The sequence below is a fragment of the Pituophis catenifer genome, unplaced genomic scaffold (assembly GCF_029215685.1).
Source record: "Pituophis catenifer annectens isolate HBS135680 unplaced genomic scaffold, rPitCat1.0.hap2 SCAF_9, whole genome shotgun sequence".
In the NCBI taxonomy this organism is placed as follows: Eukaryota; Metazoa; Chordata; class Lepidosauria; order Squamata; family Colubridae; genus Pituophis; species Pituophis catenifer.
Genome location: NW_027256889.1, coordinates 1,099,914 through 1,120,513, shown reverse-complemented (window position 1 = coordinate 1,120,513; position 20,600 = coordinate 1,099,914). Strand labels below are relative to the sequence as shown.

General features: G+C 52.4%; 1 protein-coding gene across 1 annotated transcript in view; it reads right to left on the bottom strand.

The window, feature by feature from the left end:
* The window catches only part of PLEKHG2 (pleckstrin homology and RhoGEF domain containing G2), a 31,897-nt gene extending 15,489 nt beyond the window's left edge, over window positions 1-16,408 (bottom strand). The window contains exons 1-5 of the mRNA XM_070949439.1: window positions 16,288-16,408; window positions 6,043-6,120; window positions 5,106-5,542; window positions 4,522-4,622; window positions 77-143 (exon numbers count right to left, since the gene is read on the bottom strand). Coding sequence (XP_070805540.1) covers window positions 77-143; window positions 4,522-4,622; window positions 5,106-5,542; window positions 6,043-6,091 — 654 coding nt within the window. The 5' untranslated portion in view covers window positions 6,092-6,120; window positions 16,288-16,408. The remainder of the gene's footprint in view (window positions 1-76; window positions 144-4,521; window positions 4,623-5,105; window positions 5,543-6,042; window positions 6,121-16,287) is intronic.
* Between the last annotated feature and the right edge of the window lie 4,192 nt (window positions 16,409-20,600).

The window sequence follows — 20,600 nt, the reverse complement described above, 5'->3', positions numbered from 1 at the left end:
ACACAAGGAGAAGGCGGTTTCTCTGCCTGCTAGAGAAGGAGGGGAGGGGGAGGGGGAGGAGAAGTCAGGCACTTACCCTTTGCACAAAGCAGTCCGCGATTGCGTGGGCACTGGTGTTCCTCTCCAGATCCTCTAGCAGCTCACTGTCCCAAGAGAGAAAAGAATTGCAAAGGGGGCATAAAGGAGGAGATTTGCCACAGGTTGCAGCTCGCCCCCCCCCCTTGAAGGCACTTTATGCCTCGTCTTTTTTTCTCCCTGTTACTGAATCCCCTGCAAACACAAACTGAGGATAATTGCGCTTCGAGGCAGGGCAGCCAGTGCCTTCCTGTGAATGGGGGCGGGGGGGGGGAGCTGAAGGATTAGTGGGAAGGGGGCTTCGGTGGAGGGAGGGGACCCCCCAACCAGCTCCTTCCCCCCACTTCCCCTGCGTTTCCCGCCGGTGCCTCCCCACCAAAACTCTCCCAGATGGGAAGTCAGGAGCATTGATGGAGCTCTTGGCCACCGGCCAGGTTTTAAAAGGCGAAAAATCAGCAGGAGGCCGGGGAAAGAAGAGAGGGGCTGGGGGGGGGGGGGGCAACTAAAAATAAACCAAGCAGCTGGCAAGGATCCAGAAAGTCTCATTGGGGAACCTTCTCCATCTGCAATATCCCGGAGATCTCCCTTACCTGAAGGGGACGGGGAAGGAGGGAAGGTGGGAAGACACAGAAAAAGAGAGAGAGAGAGAGAGATGCATTTTAAGAATGAGAGCTGTTTGCATCCAAATTCTCCTGGACTTTAGTTCCCAGTGAGTTTCCAGTTGGGTTGAAATGGGGCCCCGTTTCAACTGGCCAGGGGCTCATTCAAGCCTTTCGTGGGAGAATGACTTGCAGGGAATTTGGAGGGAAAGATCTGGAAGTCGGAGGAATTGGAACCTTTCCTTTCCAGGAGTTTGGCTTTGAATCATTTGCAAGGGAAAAGAAGGGGAAAAGGGATCCAGAGGTAGAGGTGGAGGGATCCCCATTGCAGACCTCACTTAAGGAGGGTCTGCCGTTGCTGCTCTGTCCTTAAGATGACACCATCGTCAGCCTTGAACCTCGGTGCATGCTCAGAGGCACTCTTCATTCCTCGGAGTGAACCGAATTCTAATTCTCAGCACTTCCAGCAGGATGGGGCAAAAGTTCCACGTCCCAGAAACGGCACCACGATTTGAGATCTGCCAGGTTTAAGCAGATGTTCTCCCTTCCTCCACCCTCTCCTGCTCTCTATCACCTCTTCCTTCCTAGGTCAGGCTGAGATTACTGTGGCAAGGACAGAGACTGCCCCCTCCCCAGAGAGTCTGGAGCCAAGCAACTTTCCTGCCAGGCCGGTGCTGTTCCAACCGCCCCCCCCCCTCCAGCTTCCTTCTGTGTCCTTCCCAGCCTTCATCTCCCCCACTTCCCCCTTCTCAGCCCCTCAATCCACCCCCTCCCCAGTCCTCCTCAAATTACAGGCTCAGCAAATGCCAAGTTGACAAAAACTCTCCCTCTCCACCCTCCCCACCCCCCACCCCCAGTCCTGCTCTCCTGGTTCACCGCTGCAAAAGCAGGTGATGGATCAGACCAGCCTGCTGCGAAAATGAACTTGGGGCAAAACACCCCAGTTATATGGGGGTTTGCATCTCCTGGGTTCAATTTGATCCGTGGATTTTTTTCTTTCTTTCTTTCTTTCTTTCTTTCTTTCTTTCTTTCCTTCTTTCTTTCTTTCTTTCTTTTTCTTTCTTTCTTTCTTTTTCTTTTTTTTTCTTTCTTTCTTTCTTTCATTCTATCTATCTATTATCTATCTATCTATCTATCTATCTATCTATCTATCTATCTATCTCCCCCCCCCTCCTTGGAAAGGAAGGTGCCGTTTCAGAGTCTGGCACCAGCCGCACCTTCAAGTCAGGGAGTGTATTTCCATGAACCGGAAAGCAAGATGCTGAAGCAAGGAAAATAGAGATTTTCCGCAAAGGCAGGACGATGGACCGAGGGGAATTAAACACACCATCCTCAGGCAGGGAGGGAGGGGGGTGGAGGGGGTCTCTGGATTCGATATTCCTCTCCAGTTTATTCTTCTTGCAAAAATACAATGGGGAACTAAAAAGTGTTGGGAGAATTAACCCAGGATCGGTTCACGCCTGCCATCAACCAGGCGCTCCTCCAATATTTTGCTCCATTCGCAGCTGACCAGTTTGCCCTGGCAAACTCCATCCATCCATCCATCCGTCCATCCATCCGTCCATCCATGCACCTTTAGCAGGATTTTTGTCTCCTCCTCGGCCAGCTCAGGAATGAGACAAGCTTAAATCCTCCCGAGCTGCTCAGTGTCAAAACCACCACCAGATTCAAGGTCAGATGCTGAGTGGGTTGGGTTTTGCCATCCCTGTTCTTGGAAAAAATGGGGAGGGGGCTGGCTGGGTCAGCAAGCAGGCTGGGGAGAGATGCATGGCCGGACTTTTCTCCCAGGTTAAGGACGGCGCATGGATTTTTGGCACTTTGAAAGTGAGGGAACACCAGAAGGAACTCTGGAAGCAGCTGGACACAGAATAACAGAAGAAGAAGAGATTTGGAAGGGACCTTGGAGGTCTTCTAGTCCAGCCCCCTGCGCAAACAGCAGACCCTCTACCGTTCCAGACAAATGGCTGTCCAATCTCTTCTTAAGAGCCTCCAATATTGGAGCACCCACAACTTCAGGAAGGAAGCCGTTCCACTGATTGATTGTCCTCACTGTTAGGAAATTCCTCCTAAATGCCAGCTTGCTTCTCTCCTTGATTCGTTCCCATGCGTTGCTTCTTGTCCTGCCTTCAGGGGCTTTGGAGAATAGGTGGACCCCCTCTTCCTTGTGGCAGCCCCTCAAATATTGGAAGATTTCTATCGTATCACTCTTAATCCTTCTTTTCATGACTCTAGTCATACCCAACTTCCACAATTGTTCTTCGTATGTTTTGGACTTGTGTCCATCTTGCAAGCCGTTTCCTCACTAAATTAAAATTAAATTAAAACAAGGACTTTCTGTATGAAAATCCCTGGCCCAGAGAACCCCAGGGTGGGAGGGAAGAAGCCGGGGATACTGGAAGAGGCTTTTCAATGTCTTCCAAGGCCACCCAACCATGGGTTGTTCTATCTTTGGAGGAAAAACAGGCTCCCAGGTGGGACTTGGGTTGCTGGGCTTCAGTTGAGGCTGGCATCGGAGGCGGCTGGCATGCCAAGTCACCACGCTTCTTGTAACCTCAAGGCTTCCTTTGGAATCCTTCTGGCAGGAAAATTATTTCTCTTGTTGGAGGAATTATTTTTCTCCTGGGCCACAAAATTTATTTCTCCGCTCGGCCACAGCGTCCTGTCGATGGCCACCTTCTGCTCCAGGTGACTCAGGACCACAGAGTCTTCTAAGAAAAGCTTCACCGTGACTCTCCCCCATGAGCCAGATCTCCGTCCGTCCGTCCGTCTTTCCCCCCACCTCCCAGAAAAGTCTTGGCCCGGGTCCTAAGCCGATTCCCATGGCCATAAATCCCCCAGAAGTTATTAGGTCGACTTATTCGAGATCCCGTTTTATGAGACATCCTCTTAAATATTTATGCCCGGCCCTTCCTTGCTGAATTCCAGCCCCTTCACCGAAAATCAAAAGCAGAAGAAAAGTCTGCTGAGTTCAGGGCCACCAGCAAAAAAAACAAAAAAGAAAGAAAGAAAAACACCAGGAAAACCAGGCGGCTGCCAGGAACTGAGATGAGATCCTGGTGGGATATTCAAGCCTTAGAGGAGGGGTGAGGAGGGGGATTGTCTGGCGGGCAAAGGAAAACAAGACTGGGGCCAGGCCTTCCCCCTTCAGCCCAGGAAAACCATCCTAAACATTGTATATAGTTTCATTTTTTAACACAGGCAGTCCTCCACTTACAACAGTTTGTTTAGTGACCGTTCAAAGTTACAACGGCACTGGAAAAAGTGACTTACGACCATTTTTCACACTTACGACCGTTGCAGCATCCCCTTGGTCACGTGATCAAAATGTGGACACTGGCATGTACATATGACGGCTGCAGTGTCCCGGGGGGGGGGGTCACGTGATCCCCTTTTGCGACCTTCTGACAAGCAAAGTCATTGGTCATTGCTTAAAGCATTGTAAGCCGCCCTGAGTCTCCGGAGAAGGGCGGCATATAAATCAAATTTAAAAAAAAAAAAAAAAAAAAATTGGGGAAGCCAGATTCACTTAAGGACCATGTTACTAACATAACAAGTGCCAGTGGTTCACTTAAGAGCCGTGGCAAGGAAGGTCGTAAAATGGGGCCAAATTTATTTAACAACTGTCTCGCTTAGCAACAGAAGTTTGGGGCTCAACTGTGGTCGTAAGTCGAGGACTACCTGTACTGTAAGCTGCCCAGAGTTATCCTGTGTTAAGATGGGTGGCCAATACGTTGGATAAATAAATAAACAAACATATATTTTGCCCTGCTCTGAACTCCAAGGCCGACTGACCCCTCCCCAGTCTGAGCCAAGAGATGTCCCGCTGCACCTGTTGAAGTCACCTCACCTGTTGAACTCGTAAATGTCCTCGATGTTGCAAAACAAAGCACCGACTTGTTCCGGTTTCAGGGACACCTGTCCGCAGTCGATAATGCAGCCCAGGTAATCCTGTGCAGGAAGGAAAGGGGGGAGACATCACCCCATTTAGATACAGCAGACCCACAGACCCTCTTCTGCAAGAGCCCTTGGGGGGTCTGGGAGAGAAGGCCGGTACACACACACACACACACACACACACACACACACACACACACACACACACACAGAGGCTGGGTTGCTGAAATGGGGGAGGGGAGCTTCTGGAACAGCACAGCTTTTGCAAGAGGTCCTTTCTCCCCCAGCCTGGCCAACTTCACACGGCTGTTGCACGGGCAGCTTTAAGACTTTAAGTGTCAACTCCCAGAATCTCAATTTCCAGGAACTGGGCCATTGCCGGCGATCCCAGAGAGGATGCAGCTGCTTTAAAGAGTCGCAGCCAAGAATTCCCCAGAGAGGAGGCTGCTGCTTTAATGAAGTCAGGAGTTGCATGCTTGTATGCTCCAAAGCTCCTTTGTGAGCCCAAAACTTCCCCCCACCCTCCTGCCCTCCTACCTCCACGATGCTCCTGAGATCCCGGACGTAAGCCTGCTCGGTTTCCACAATCTCCAGCACCACCCGGTCCAGATGGGACGGCTTGATCCGGCGTTCTTTGGCCCGGCTGGAACCCGGAGCCCAGCCGCAGCACTGCTGCCCATCTCCCGGGGTGTCCGCCAGCCGGTCCAGCAGCGTCACAGGAGTCAGATCCAGGCTGATGTCGCTGCCGTTTTGCTGGGAGTAAGGAGGAGGGCAGCCCCCCAGCCCGATGCTGCTGCCAAAGGCACTGGAGCCGTCCTGCAAAGAGGCGGAGGAGGCCGAAGAGCTGAGGCTGACAGGGCGGTCGCTGTCCGAGCAGACGGTGTTCACCGAGGTGCAGCTGCCCAGAATGGGGTCCGACGCCATCTTGGTCCCGATTCCAGCCAGCGAGGAGGTAGAGGAGGGCCTGGGGGCTGCTGGGGAGGAAGCAACAGGGTCTGCAGTCACTTCCCCAAAAGGCCTTGCAGCCATTAATGTTGGGGGGGGCACAGGTGAGGAGCCCACTTGGAGGTAGGGAGGGCAGCTGGTTTCCCCCTCCCCGGCTCTTTTCACCCTTAGAACAATAAAAAAAAAGCTGCTTCCTGCCTCTTCACATCCTTTGTGGGTTTTTTTCTCACCTTTCAAAGCTGTGGTTTCTCTCGCAAGGCATGCTGGGAGGCGCAGCGTGCAAAGAAAGGGAACCCCCCACCCACTCACCCACCCTGCCCCTTCTCTACTCTCCACCTCCCTCCCGCCAAAGCTCTGCAAAGGGGGGAGAAAGAAAGTAAGGTTTGCAACGGCCACAACAGCCAGGCACAAACCCTGGAATGCAAGCCAGAATCGGAGCCCAGATTTGGGGAAGGGGTTCTGTTCCCCCCAAGGATCTTCTCCCTTTCCCAGGCATCTGGGTGAATGCAAGAGGGGAGCCCGGACTAACCTGGGTTACCTCTTTCCTTGGTGCTGCCCCGGCGGGCACCTTCGGGCATGGTGAGGCTGGGGTCCCCGGGCTCTTCTCCTGGGAGGGAGAGAGTCACAAACGTGTTGCTGTGTTGCACAGCACAAAGTGTCAAGAGTGTTGAAGCAGAGGCCATCAGGAAGGTTTCCCAGCTGCGACAAATCAAGTTATATTTGCAACTTAGACATAGTACAATTGTAATCTTCCTGTTAAGGTTTCAGACTTTATATTCTATATTTGGCATTTTACCCCCGGGTTCCTTTTTTATACTGAAATATGATGTGAAAGTGCCATATGATAAATGAATGAATGTTGTGTCGCTTCAATTGTGTACCCAGACAGACACACACACACACACACATACACACACACATACACAAACCAGGCATTCTTGTTGTAACCAGAGTTCTCTGGGAGCGGACAACAAAAGAATCAATTGAAGGCAGGATCTGAAAGGAGCCAGCGCAGGATTCCTGGAAGAGAAAAGGACCGGCAGGCATCGGATCTCCTGGGCTGGGTCTGCCGGCACCCCTGGCTGAGCAACCCAGGCCAGGCACAAAGGGGCAGGAGAGCCGCCACACGTCCACCCCCTGCGGGAGGAGTCGGGGGCAGCCTTCTGCCAACTCTGGAGGTCGAGAAGACCATCCTGCTCCCCAGACTGGCCAAAGGGCCACTGAAAGGACAGCAATGGGTGGCTAGTTAGCCCTTTGGCTATCAGCACTTTAACATCAGGGGCCCAACTCTGTGCAGCTTTTCAGTGAGGACCCACTGCTGCCAGCTGTGCAGCTTGGTGCCAGTTCTGCAACCAAACCTACTTCGTGCCTGCTCTGCAGCTAAATCAGAGTGCCAGCTGTGCAGGCAAACCAGCTTGGTGCCATCTGTGCAGTGGGCCACCTGGGTGAGAAGACACTCGGCCACAGCTCTCTCTTCTGTGTCCTTATTGGGTCTGTGGGGGATAAGCCCATCTCCAGATGTGGTGGGACCGCAACACTCCTATGGCCCCAGGAGGATTGTGGGAAGGAAAACCCATGAACAACTGCAAGAAGATCCATTCCTGATTGGAAAGGCAGCTGTTTAGAAAAAACAGAATAAAAACAGTGGCAGGTCCTGGTTTACGGTACAAAATTGTCTCTCTGACATCAGCTGCAAAGATGGATAACCTCAGTTACAGGTACGCCTCAATTTACAAGCATTTGTTTAGTATCCGTTCGAAGTTACGACGGCACTGAAAATAGTGGCGACCTTCTCACAAGCAAAGTCAACGGGGTAGCCAGATTCACTTAACAATCATGTCGCTAACTTAACAATGACATTGATTCACTGAACAACTGTGGCAAGAAAGGTCGTAAAACGGAGCCAAACTCACTTAACAACTGTCTCTCTTAGCAACAGAAATTTGGGGCTCAGTTCCATTCATTCCCGTCTTGTACTTCGCAGTTCTCCACGGTTTCCATTCCTTTTCTTTTCTTTTCTTTGACCAAAGGTTTGGGGGGAGGGGTGGGATGCTGACTAGAATTCAGCCCCACTTGGTGACCGGGGTGCCCCAGATACCAACTTCCTGATTCATCAGCCAGGGCCAAAAATACCCTCCTATGCCGGCGCTTTGGCTTCAACGGATGTCTGCGTTCTGTTTGCTTTTTAATATTGTCTCATCCTGCTCTCCGCTGGCCGGAGTGTGGGAAAAGGAGCAGGCTGCTGATTTACATAAATTAAATTGTACCCCCATGCACAAGGGCTTTTTTCCCATTTCCCAACATTAAAAATAAACAAGCAAAGAGGTTGGTTTCCTTGCTATCCAAAGCCTCTTCCTGAGCAATTCTCCTCCCTCTGCATTCATCTTCCAGAAGTGGGACAGGAGATCTCACATCTCAACATCTCGGCCCCTTAAAACTTTTCTTCCTGGACCTCCCCTTCCCCTGAATCTACTCCCCCCATGCTGGGGTTCCAGTAGAAGAGAGTCTTCGTGGCCCAGGATTGGATTTGGGGGTCTTTGGTGCTCTCTGAGCTTAGTGGTTTTCCTGCAGACATTTCCTGACCCACCTAGGGATTGTCATCAGTGCCAGGGAGGGTGGGGCTACCAAACGCTAAGTGGGGAAAGATGAACAAATAAAGAAATAAAGGAAAGAAGTGCAGGATGTTTAAAGGAGTAGGGGTCTGTGGCTGGGACCCCAAAGAAGGAAAAACAAAGGAAGGTCCAAAGGAAATTTAAAAAAAAAATCTGCCAGAGTTTTGCAGCCTCGGCCATGCGTCTGGCTCAAGGCTCCCCCAGCCAAACATGACCATTTGAGGAGGGGGCGGGGAAGCCCCCTTCAACCTGGGCCTTGCTTGCAAGAGGCTACCCAAAGTTGCTCAGTCTGAGAAGAACTGATGGCAGGAAAAAGCTCCTTAAAGAGGAAGAAGAGGAGGAGGAGGAACGACGTGTGAAATGCTTGAGAAAAAGCTGTTAGTTTGCTTTTCCAAATCCAATTTGGCGTTGAGCTGGACAAAGGCGACATTCCGACATTCCTCCGACCAGCAGCTGGTGGGGGAAGCCTTGGCCAACTCCAAAAAAAAAAAAAAAAAGGAGGGAGACGGAAGGGCTCTCTTGGGAAGACGGAGCGAAGGAGGGATGGTTCAGTGTGGGGTGGAAATTAAGATGCAATGGTGTCCTTTCCCTGCCCTTTAAAGGCAGAGTGTTTGCAGAGGAAGGGACGGGGGGGGGGGGGGCTTTCTGATCAACCTGGGAGCCCCCCTCAGGAGTCCGTCCGTCCCCCACCACCCCCAGACTGCCCTTCGCTTTCTTGGCGACTGGGCTGGGCAATGTCCTCTCCTAACTTTGGATGCTCCAGAGGGCAGAAGCTCTGCTGGGAAAGAAAGAGGACCATTTCCCTCCTGGATTATGTCCTCTTGGCTTTCCCTGCCTTGGTGGCCTCAGCCAGGGAATCCTTTGCAAAGATTGCTCTCCAGAGCACGGAGGGCGGCTCTTTTCCTTGTTCTAGAGCAGAGGTCTCCAAACCTGGCAACTTTAAGACTCGTGGACTTCAATTCCCAGAATTCTCCAGCCAGCCATTCCTGCTTCTTTTCTCCTGCCTCCTAGAGAGGAGAGATTGTAGAGGAAGGGATTGCAAGAGAATAAGCAGGCCATAAAAGGGGGGGGGGTTCATCTCAAAAAGAATGCATTCGTGTTAGGGAATTCTGGGCGTGGAAGTCCATAAGCCTTAAAGCTGCCAAATTTGAAGAACCTTGGTCAAGAACAGTGATCTTCAACCTTGTTGGCTTTAAGAAGAGTGGACTTCAACTCCCAGAATCCTCCAGCTGAGGATGGAAAGCAGCTTGCTTTGGTAAAGCTTCATCAACGTTTCTTCCAGATGACGTGCCTGTCCCACATCTGTTGGGACTCCTGAAGCCTCCCAGCAAGAGAACCCTCCAGGGGCTCAAATTATCTTCTGCATGACAGATGCCTTCTGTGGCTTAACTTCTCCAAACAGGAGTAGGAAGCGGAGATATGAGCCTCCTTCAGATAGAATGAGGTCATGTCTGTGCTAACATCCCGTTTGATGCCGTTCATAGGTGTCCAAACTTTTGGCTTGCCTGGGTCTCATGCAATGCTTGGGCCTTATATAAAATATACATTGCAGTTGATCTATATAAATAACAACGTTACTTTATTATTTTTAGATTTTTTACTAAATCTTGTGGGGCTGCATTACAAGATGTCCAGGAATGCATGCAACCCACAGGCTTCAGGTTGGACACACTGGGTCTGGATTAGAAACCAGGAGACGGTGAGTTCTAGTCCTGCCTTCGGCATGAAAGCCAGCTAGGTGACTTTGGGCCAATCACCAGGAGGTGGTGAGTTCTAGTCCCTGCTCAGCCATGAAAAATAGCTTGGGCCCAGGCACTCTCTCTGAGCCCAACCCACCTCACAAGGTTATTGTTATGGGGAAAATAGCAAGAGGAAGGAATATTAGGCATGTTTGCCACCTTGAATTACTTTGTTACTTGCATAAGTAATAATAAAAATCTAAATGAAAAAAAATCCCTCTGCTGGAGAACAGACTTCTCCTTCAACTCCAGGTGTGGCACCTTTGACTGTGGCATTTAACCGGGAATTATGGAGTTGGAAAGATGCCGTCCTCCCTCTTCCCAGTCCTCCCAGCTAAGGGAATCGTGCAGGGGGGCCTGCAAAGAAAACGTGAGTCAGTGGCCTGGCACGACCGACGGGGCTGGAAAACGGCGAAGGCAGCTCTTCTTTGTTTCAGCTGCATCAACAGAAGTAGAACTTAAGTCCTGGGGATTCGTTAATCCTTTTTACTCGGCGTGGGCCAGCCCCCATCTGGAGTCCGGTTTGGGGTGCCACGCTTTAAGGAGGAATCACAGGACCTGGGAGGGGGTCAGGAGAGGACAGTGGGGAGAATTAGGAACTGGGAAAGAAGCAAAGCGATGGAAAGAAGCAACTGGAGCTCGGAGGAGAGCGGACGCCAGAGGACTCGAACAGCCCCTTCAAATCTCTGCAAACGTTGCGCACAAAACAAGGGTGAAGAAATGCCTATGGAGTCCGGGGTCTCCAACCATGGCCACTCTAAGCCTGGCAGGATTCCCAGCTGGGGAGTTCTGGGAGTTGAAGTCCGCCAGGCTTAAAGTGGCCAAGGTTGGAGACCCCTGCTCCAGGTCATGCTTGTCCCAAAGGGACAAGCAGTCCTCTACTTACAACGGCTCACTTAGTGACCGTTCAAAGTTAGAACAGAACTGAAAAAGCAACTTATGACATTATTCACACTTATGACCACCGCAGCATCTCCTACGGCCACGTGATTTACGTTCGGATGTTTGACAACATTTATGACGGTTGCAGTGTCCCCCTTTGCGACCTTCTGACAAGCCAAGTCAATGGGGAAGCCGGATTCACTTAACAACCGTGTGGCTAATCTAACAAATGCAGTGATTCACTTAACAAATGTGTCAAGGAAAGCCGTAAAACGGGGCGAGGCTCACTTAACAAATTTCTCCCTTAGCAGCATAATTTTTTAGGCCCAATTTGGATCATAAGATGAGGATTACCTCTACATTCCCCCCCCCCCCAAAGGCAACTGGACTTTCTTGGGGGTTTTTTCTTCTTTGAAAACATTTTGCTTCCCATCCAAGAAGTTTCTTCAATTCATATTTCTTCCTATTCACAATTGAAGAAGTTTCTTGGATGAGAAGCAAAATGTTTTCGAAGAAGAAAGAAACCAGCAAAGTCCAGTTGCCTTTTGGGAGAAAAATAAATCACCTTTGGGACAACAGAGGGAAGAACGGAATTAATGGAAACAAAGGCAGGTTCTGTTCCTTCTCCTAGCAGGAAAAGCAGCCGGACAGGGGGATCCGTGACCCCAATGAGAGGTGATGGGCTCCCTTCGCTGACCGCCTTCAAGCAGGATTTTCCATCTGGATTCCTGCATGGAGCAGCAGATGTTGAATTCAAGGCTCTCCAGGAGTCCCTGAAAGAGGCCTTTATTTAAACTGAACCCACCATCCTTTCCCCAATTCAGTGCCCATCTCCCCCCCTCTCCCCCCCCGAGGTGTTGCTGTTCCTCTTCTAGAATTCCCAGGCGGGAGCACTCCCGGTGAAATCTGAACCCGGGACTTTCCAGCTGATGCTTTTTAGGAGGAAAGAGGGAGGGAGGGGGGGAGGGTGAGGGCCAGAAACAAAGAAAGAAAAGAAAAACAGGCTGTGGAAGGAGGAGAAAGACGGGCCTGGATTAGTCGAGAAACAAAAAAAAAAAATCTCCCTCTGTCAGCTGGAATCAAGTTGGTGCGGAAAGACAGGAATCTCACAGGAATTTCTGCCTTTGGAATCCAGGAGCTGCCAAGACTCAGGATCCAACTGCGGCTGCTGCATTCCTTTTTTTTTTTTTCTCCCAAGTTGGACAATAAAAGGGGCACCTCCGACATTCTCCCTACCATCCTTTCAAGCCGGTCACAGAATTTCTACCGCTGGCACTGATGAAGTTATCTAGTTGGGTCATGAAACGTCTGCAAGAAAACCACCAAGCTCAGAGAGCGCCAAGGACCCCCCAGTGGTTGTCCTCCTCTTCCTCTTCCTCCTCCTCCTCCCTGCAAACTCCACTTCTTCTAGCAAGCACCCCTCATTTCAATCCTGAGCCACAAATATTCTCCTTTATTGTGAGGATCGATTGCACAACTCAAGAGAACAGAACCATTTTTGAAAGGAGGTTTTGGAAGATCCCTGTCCCAGCCCTGCTTTTCCTCATCCCAGTGGCGGGCTGTTCCATAGGCAGCACGGCCCGGTATGAACGCATCTTCATTTGAAATGTAAAGGAAAAGTTATGAGCACCCCAAATCCTATCCAGTCTCTAACTGGGAACAACTTCCAATTCCACAGCCTGATTTGGAACAGAGCAATATTCCAGCATTCGAGGGGCTACCGCTGCCCCAAAGAAGAGGGGGTCACCCTATTCTCCAAAGCCCCTGAAGGCAGGACAAGAAGCAAGGGATGGAAACTCATCCAGGAGAGAAGCAATTCTCTGGAACTAAGGAATTTCCTGACCGTGAGGACAATTAACCAGTGGAACTTCTTGCCTCCAGAAATTGTGGGTGCTCCATCACTGGAGGCTTTGAAGACGACCCTGGACAACCATTTGTCTGGAGTGGTATGGACTACGGGTGTCCAACCTTGGGAATTTTAAGACTTGTGGACTTCATCTCTCAGAATTCCTCAGCCAGGTCTCCTGCTCGAGCAGGGGGCTGGACTAGAAGACCTCCAAGGTCCCTTTCCAACTCTGTTATTTTCCTATTGTCATTCTGTTTTTCCCATCAAAAGAATAAGGACCAAACGTTTCTCCCACCCCCACTGAGGGTCATCAGGACCCAAGCAGAACAAGCCCATTTTGGGGGGAGAGGGTTCCAAAGAAGGGAGATTCACCAGAATTGCCGGCAACAGCTGAGCATTCGACCCGAATGCTGGTAGTTAAATTAGTGCCGGGTTGATTTTTTCCCCCACTCATAAACCACGAATCTCAGCTAGTCTCCAGCCTCTGGTCCGACTACAGCAATACATCGCACGTGTGTCCGTCTGGCATTAAAAACACCCCCCCAACACTGCGTGGAGGTGAGTTTTGCTGCCTGCCTTCCTCTTCCGGCACCTGCGGTTGGTATCCAAAGAAAATCTGGATTCTCTTGTTCGTCTGCCTTGATGGATCAGATCGGAAGATCCCAGGAGATCACGAGCAGATCATGAAGCTGTTGGTCTTCGGCTTCTTTACAGCTGGTTCACAGTTCAGGCAGTTCTCGACTTACAAACCATTCGCTTAGTGGCCATTCAAAGGCTTTTAAGGAGAGTCTGGACAGACGCTTGTCTGGAATGGTCGAGGGTCTCCTGCCTGAGTAGGGGGCTGGACTAGAAGACCTCCAAGGTCCCTTCCGAACTCTTATTCTGTTATTCAATGCTCCTTGGGCTGACTGGATTTATTCCAACTTTGTCAAAGTTGCAACAACACTGAAAGAAGTGACTCATAACCATTTTTCACACTTACGACCGTGGCAGCATCCCCGGGGTCACGTGATCAAAACTCGAAACACTTGGCAACCGGCTCACATTTATGACGGTTGCAACATCCCGGGATCCCCTTTTGCGACCTCCTGACAAGCCAAAGTCAATGGGGAAGCCCGAATCACTTAACAACCGTGGCAAGAAAGGTCATAAACATGGAGCAAAACTTGCCTAACAAATGTCTCAGTTAACAACAGAAATTTGGGGCTTGATTATGGTCCTTAAATCGAGGACTACCTGCACCTCTGAGCCTCTGCAGACTGCGGGGCCTTCAGGGAAAGGAATCCGGCAAGGAAGGCTTCAGTCCTAGGCCCACAGAGTTGCAAGAAAGCCCCTCGCCAGCCCCACAGCATCAAGCCTGCCAAAGGAGGAGGAGGAAAGGAAGGAGAGCTTGCCCAAAGAGGGTGGGCCACCTGGTGGTCCTGCCCCCTTTCGGCTTCTCAGGGAGCCCACCTGGCAGCCACGCCACCCACTCTTCCAAATTCCAGGTTTTGCCACACCCCTTCGCGCCCACTTCGGGCGACTCTCCACGCCTCTTCCTGCCAGTCGTTCGGGTCTCTTTGTTTCCCAGTCCCCCTCCCCTCCCATCAGCAGGCACCCCAAAAAGTCCAGAAAGGACCAGCCTTCTCCCGGGCACCGGATGCCCCCTCCTCTTTCCCTCCCCACCGAAAATCCATTCCCATCCAGCACCCGCACCCGCTAAAGTGAAGGAAGCCACAGGACCTGTGGACCTAAGTCAGAGCAGGATCTCCCCCTCCTCACAGTCTTCGGGGCCACTCAACCCCCCCTCCTCTTAAAGCAACAAACCAATGCTGTGCAACTTAGCAACGCCGCAAAGCAACGAATTCCCAGGACTTTTCCTAAAAGCGATTCCTGAGATTCCAAAGCGAAGGGCCGGCACAGCCCTTCCCCTCCCCTTTGGATGCTCGGAGGTCCAAGAAACTTTACTTCAATCCCAGAAACAAAGAATCGGCAACCCACCCCGGCCGGAAGAGTGAAACCAGGGCACAACCCCGGTTAGCTCCCCAAGGACTGGCACTCCGATAAAGTGCCTCCTTTTCCTTTAATTTTTGTAACCCGAATCTCCCCCTCTCTGCTGTTTCTTGGAACAATGGCTGGGAGGAAGAGTCATGCCTTAAACCAGGATCCTTTCTTTCCAATTCTTGCAAAATTGCCACCAACTTTCTCACTCTGGATTCAACAGCGGGGACCATCCCAAGCTGGGAGCACCGAGGGTCACGGAAGATCTGCCTTCCACCCTCTCCCCTCCCCAAGGCAAGGGAGCCCCCCCCCTTCCCCCAAAGGTAAGCCCCAAGTGAGTTACACAAAGCTGATTTACAGAAAATCCTGGCTGGGGCCCACAGCCAAGAAGCTGTGCAGAAGTAGGATGGCAGGCAGACGTTTTTTTTGCAAAAAAAACCCCCAGGTTTCTTGGTGGAAGAATGGAACCAGCAGGACTGAACCTCAGCTCCGGGGTCTGCAGATAGTCTTTGACTTATAACGGCTCCTTTAGTGACCATTAGAAGTTACAGCACTGAAAAAAGAGCCTTATGACTATTTTTCACACTTACGACCGCTTTGTAGCATCACGGGATCAGAATTCAGATGCTGGGCAATTTGGCTTTTATTTATGACGGCCCTGGGGTCATCTGATCCCTTTTGCGACCTTCTGACAAGCAAAGTCAATGGGGAAGCCAGATTCACTTAACAACTGTGGCAGGAAAGGTCATAAAATGGGGCAAACCTCACTTAACCACTGTCTCACTTAGTAATAGAAATGTTGGGCTCAATTGTGGTCGTAAGTCGGGCTACCTGTATTTTTAGCCCCCAAAGCCCATTTCTAGCAGCCCCAAACACTGCGCTCTTAAATCTTCAGGTGGGTTTCCAAAAACTAGCTAGCTCTGCAGGAATCTAAACCAGGGGTCTCCAACCTTGGCAACGTTAAGCCTGGAGGACTTCAAATCCCAGAATTCCCCAGCCAGTTTTGCTGAAGTCCTCCAGGCTTAACGTTGCCGAGGTTGGAGACCCCTGGCCTAGACCACCAGGATATCAGATGACAAGGAGGCAATGTTGTGGATAGGAGTCAATTCCTGGGAATCCCAACTCAGGAGGGGCCTTTCCTGCAAGGAATCCCCTCAGATCAAAGGCCCCATAGAGAAAGTTCCCCATCCCAGCCCTGCAGATTTGAGGAACTTCCTTCCTGAGGTGCACAATCCATCCTAACCTGGCCCCTCAGGAGTAGAAACAGCCAAGGAAGGGGGCAGAGTGCGGGGTGCTCCTTGGAGCACCCATAAGTATCTTTTCCTTCCCCCAGGGGCCCAGGCAGGTCCATCTAGGGCAGGCAATTCCTTGGGGGGTGGGTGGGGGGGACAAAGTCTACCACCTTAGCTAGCCTTCCAATCAAAGGCCACCCATCTGATGTGGATGAGTGGCAGCTCGTCTTAGCTAAGCCCCCCCCCAAGTCCTGAACGCAGAGAGGAGGGGAAGCAGCCCCCTGAAGAGGACATTCGGGGGGGGGGAGTAGGGATGGCTTTGAGACACCTCCGAGCTTCCTCTCTTCTCCACCCCAGGAATCAAACGGGACCCTCCGCAAACGTTTCACAGAAGTCCGGCTAACTTAATCCCCGGCAGGAGCCAAGCCCACGCGCGGATCGGGCCCGTAGGAACCCCCCCCCCTTCTAAGGGAAATTACTCACCGTCCGGAGCGGGCTTGGGAAGGGATGGGTGCCTCGGGGCAATCCTGGGGAGGGGGCGGGAGTCAGAAGAATTCGCCTCCCGGCTTCTCGCTCCGACCCATCCCCGGAGGCTTCGCAACGCCCGGGGGGGGGGGTCCCCTAGCAATCGCGACGCCGACCCCCGAGGCGGGCTGCGCTGCTCCCCTCCATCGCCGCTCCGCTCCTCTCCGCCTTTCCCAGCCTGGGTGGGGAAGGGGCCGAGGCAGCCCCCCCACCCGCCTGCCTGCCTGCCTTCCTCCGCCTCTCCCGGGCTCACATCTTGCGGAGCTGCTGGCCCCCTTTCTTCCCAAGGTCCGCGGGTGGGAGAGGGGAGAATGGGGAGCCGGGGGAGATTTTGGGGTGGGGTCAAGGGGGGAAGGGAGGGGGGTCCAGAGGATCTGCACGGCGGCTGCAGCCCAGACAAGGCGAGCAACAGATTCCAGCTGGAAGGCTGGGAGATGCAGGGAAAGTGGGAGGGAGGGAGGGGCAGGCAAAGGGGTGGGAAGGGAAGCGTTGCGAGGGGGGAGGGCAGGGGATTCTCTCACACTCCCTCCTGCCAGGCAGTTTCCTGTTGGGTGGGGGGCGGGGGGGGCTTTAACTCCTTCCTGCCCAGCGCTGGGCTTCGGTCCCCGAGACTCTCCTTTGTTCGCAGGTAGAAAAGAAGAGGGAGAGGGCGAAGGCTTCGAAGGCAGCCTGAGGATTGCTGGGATGCGGTCCGTCGGTCTTTCCCCATTAAAATCACAATAGAGCTGGAAGGGACCTTGGAGGTCTTCTAGTCCAACCCCCCACCATTTCAGACAGATGGCTGTCCAGTCTCTTCTTGAAAACCTCCAGTGATGGAGCACCCACAACTTCTGGTGGCAACTTCTGTTCCCCTGGTTAATGGTCCTCACTGTCAGGAAATTTCTCCTTAACTCCAAGTTGCTTCCTTCCTTGATCTGCTTCCACCCGTTCCTTCTTCTCCTGCCTTCGGGTACTTTGGAGAATATTTTGACCCCCTCTTCTTTGGGGCAGCCCCTCAAATATTGGAACATTTCTATCATGTCCCCCCTGGTCCTTCTTTTCTCTAGACTTTCTCTGGACCGTAGCATCAGAAGAGGGAGGGGAAGACACCACTGCCCCCTCCAGGTCCCCAGGTGATCCTCTGACTTAAGAGAGGCAGCGTGGGGGTGAGTCCCTTCCTATAAACCTTATACACACACACACACACACACACACACACACACACACACACCGTCTCTCACAAGTCACCTGGCTTGGATGGGAACCAAGGTCTTCACAGACACCCTGCCAAATGCACACTTACATGCAGGATTGTTGAAACATGCAACATTCGGAATCTGCCTTTACACGTGTGTAACTGGCTCAGCCTCAGGAGAAGCTTGACCTGTTGAACCAACTCAGCCTGTTGGGTAGCTTGGGAGTCCACTGTTTGGCGCCCTGCCAGAAAGCCGGGTTAATTCCAGGTTAACTGCAAGGGGTGATGGGGAGTGTGTTGGGAGCCCCAAGAGAGCCTGGGAGAGAAGCAGAAATGGGGGGGGGGTGTTTGAGAGTGTGCAGAGGGCATCTCTCCTGAGCCCCCCAACCGTCTGCAATGCCCCCCCTCTTTTTTCTGCTACCTTTCCCCTCCCCCCTCTTCCTGGGCTGATGCTGCACTTGGGCTTAGGGGGAGGGGAGGGGGGAAAGACAGCAGAAGAAAGAGGGAGGGGGGCAGATGCAAAAACACAGGGAGTTCTTGACTTAGTTCATTTAGTGACCGTTTGAAGTTACAACGGCAATGAAAAGAGTGACCAATGACCATTTTTCACACTTACGACTGTCTGAGCTTCCCCGTGGTCACCTGATGAAAATTCAGATACTGCTCTGACTCTGGCAACTGACTCGTATTTATGACGTTTGCTGTGTCCTGGGGTCACGTGATCCTCTTTTGCGACCCCCTGACAAGCAAAGTCAATGGGAAAACCAGATTCACTTAGTGACCGTCTGACTAACTTATCAACAGCAGGGATTCACTTAACAAAAAGTGGCAAGAAAGGTCGTAAAAATGGGGCAAAATTTATTTAACAAATGTCTTGTTTAGCAGCAGAAATTTTGGGCTGAATTGTGGCCATAAGTCAAGGACTATCTGTAGCACATTTGGAGAATTTGAACAGAATTTCTCAATCCGATTGTCTTCCCCTGTCTTGGTCTTTTCAATTCCTCCCTGCAGCCTTGGGAATCCTATCCTGGAGACCCCAGGCCCAACCCTGCTTAGCTTCCAGCCGAGTCCAGCCCCTGCCAGGTGCTCCCTGGGAATCCGAGGGCCAGTTTTGCCCCCCATCTCTGGCTGTTGAGCAGAGCAGGGACTGAGGGAGGGGGCAGAGGGGAGGGGGGTCCTGGGTTTCACGGCTGACCTGGGGGAAGGGCCCAAAGGGTGGTCTTTCAGATTGCTTTAATGATTAACAGGACACTTCCCTGAGCCCCCAACTCCCTCCAATGGGGAAGACGGTGTCTCGCAGGGCCCAGGAGGGAAGAAACCCCCTCCCCAAGCCTCTTGGGGAGACATAAATGGATGAATAAAATCAAAGGGGACCCCTGCAGGAAAGAGACATGGCGGAGGAGCAATTCAAAAAGAGCTCTTTGCCTTTGGCCTGCAACCCCCTGAATGTCTTGGGGGTGGGACCCCCTGGGCCCCTGGTTGGAGAAGCTGACCCCGCCCCCCCCTGCCATTCAAAGTGATATTTTGCCAGCTCAGGCCCTGCACCAGCCAGGCAGGAGGAGTTCCTAGCCGTCTCGGAGGAAAGGAAAACAAATATGATCCAGATGAGGAGGGAATGCACAGCCCAATCCTTCCCTCTCGCTTGTGCAACGCACAGAGACGCTTTGAAAACCGAGCGTGCCTGAAAGCGAAGCCACAGAAACTGCGGAGGGGAGGATGCCTTTCTGCCTTTCTCCCTCCCTCCTGAGGGGGGTTCTGGGAAAGGAAAGGCGGGAGGGGGGGCTTAGCCCTCTCTGTCAATCAGCTGCAATGGAGTCTGACTGGGGGTGGGGGGTGAGCAGGCAGCCCCTCCCTCCCTCCCCAGATGCCAAACCGGGCAGAGAACAGGCTCTTTGTGGCGAGCTGGGAAAAGCCGCGATTTGCCAGCCAGCCGAGCGTCGCCAGGGCATCTTGGCTGGCACAGCCTCTCCCCGCCCAGCACAAAGGGCCGATTCACCTTTCCTGCCCGAGGAAGAGGGCGGGGTGTGCACGGTGCTGGCCGAGGGTGCAGTGGTTAGAGCAGCCAGTTCCAAGCAGTGAGGAGGAGGATGGGCAGGAAGGTTGGATCGGAATCCACCACCAGCAACCCAAGCGGGGAATTGAAGTCTTTTGGGGGGTGGGGAAAGATGGGAGGGAGAGAAATGATGGGGAGGGGCGTTGGGAGGGCTGGGGGGGGGGATGAAAGGCGTGATTTTTCCCCCATCCTCCTGTCCTTTTTGGGGTCTCTCCAGGAAACAGAGCCAGACTCCCTTCATCTAGGGCAGGGGTCTCCAAACTTGGCAACTTTAAGACTTGTGGACTTCAACTCCCAGAATTCCTCAGCCAGCCATGCACTTCCAACATTTGAGGGGCTGCCCCAAAGAAGAGGGGGTCCACCTATTCTCCAAAGCCCCTGAAGGCAAGAGAAGAAGCAACGGATGGAAACTCCTCAAAGAGAGAAGCAACTTAGAACTAAGGAGGAATTTCCTAACAGTGAAAACAATTAACCAGTGGAACGACTTGCCACCAGAAGTTGTGGGTGCTCCATCACTGGAGGTTTTAAGAAGAAATTGGACAACCATTTGTCTGAAAAGGTCTAGGGTCTCCTGCCTAAGCAGGGGGTTCGTCTAGAAGACCTCCAAAGCCCCTTCTGACTGTTATTCTGGGACCGATAGGGAGCAGACCCCTTTCAGAGGAAGGTCAGCCGAGATTTGGGGTTCAGGAGGAATGAGGAAAAGCAGGGAAGGCCATGCCGGTCGGTCGGCACCTTCCAAAGCCAGAGGCAGCAGCTTGTCTTGCACACTCCCCTGGTGTGTCATTGTGAAGTCACGCACCAGGAATGCGCTGGGCCTGGTTTTCTGAAGCAATTACGCTTTGGAGAGAAAACACGTGTTGGCCAAATCCTCAGGAGCCGAAGGGGGTGGGGGGGTGGGGGAATAGCAGCCGCTGGAGAGAAGGAAGGAAGGAAGGAAGGGCTGGGGGAGGGGGGGGGGGGGAGGGGGGTCCCCTGGGGTCAGACACGCCACCCCATGTGCAAACGACCCCACACCGGCTCCTCTGCACATGGCCCAGGCAGCCT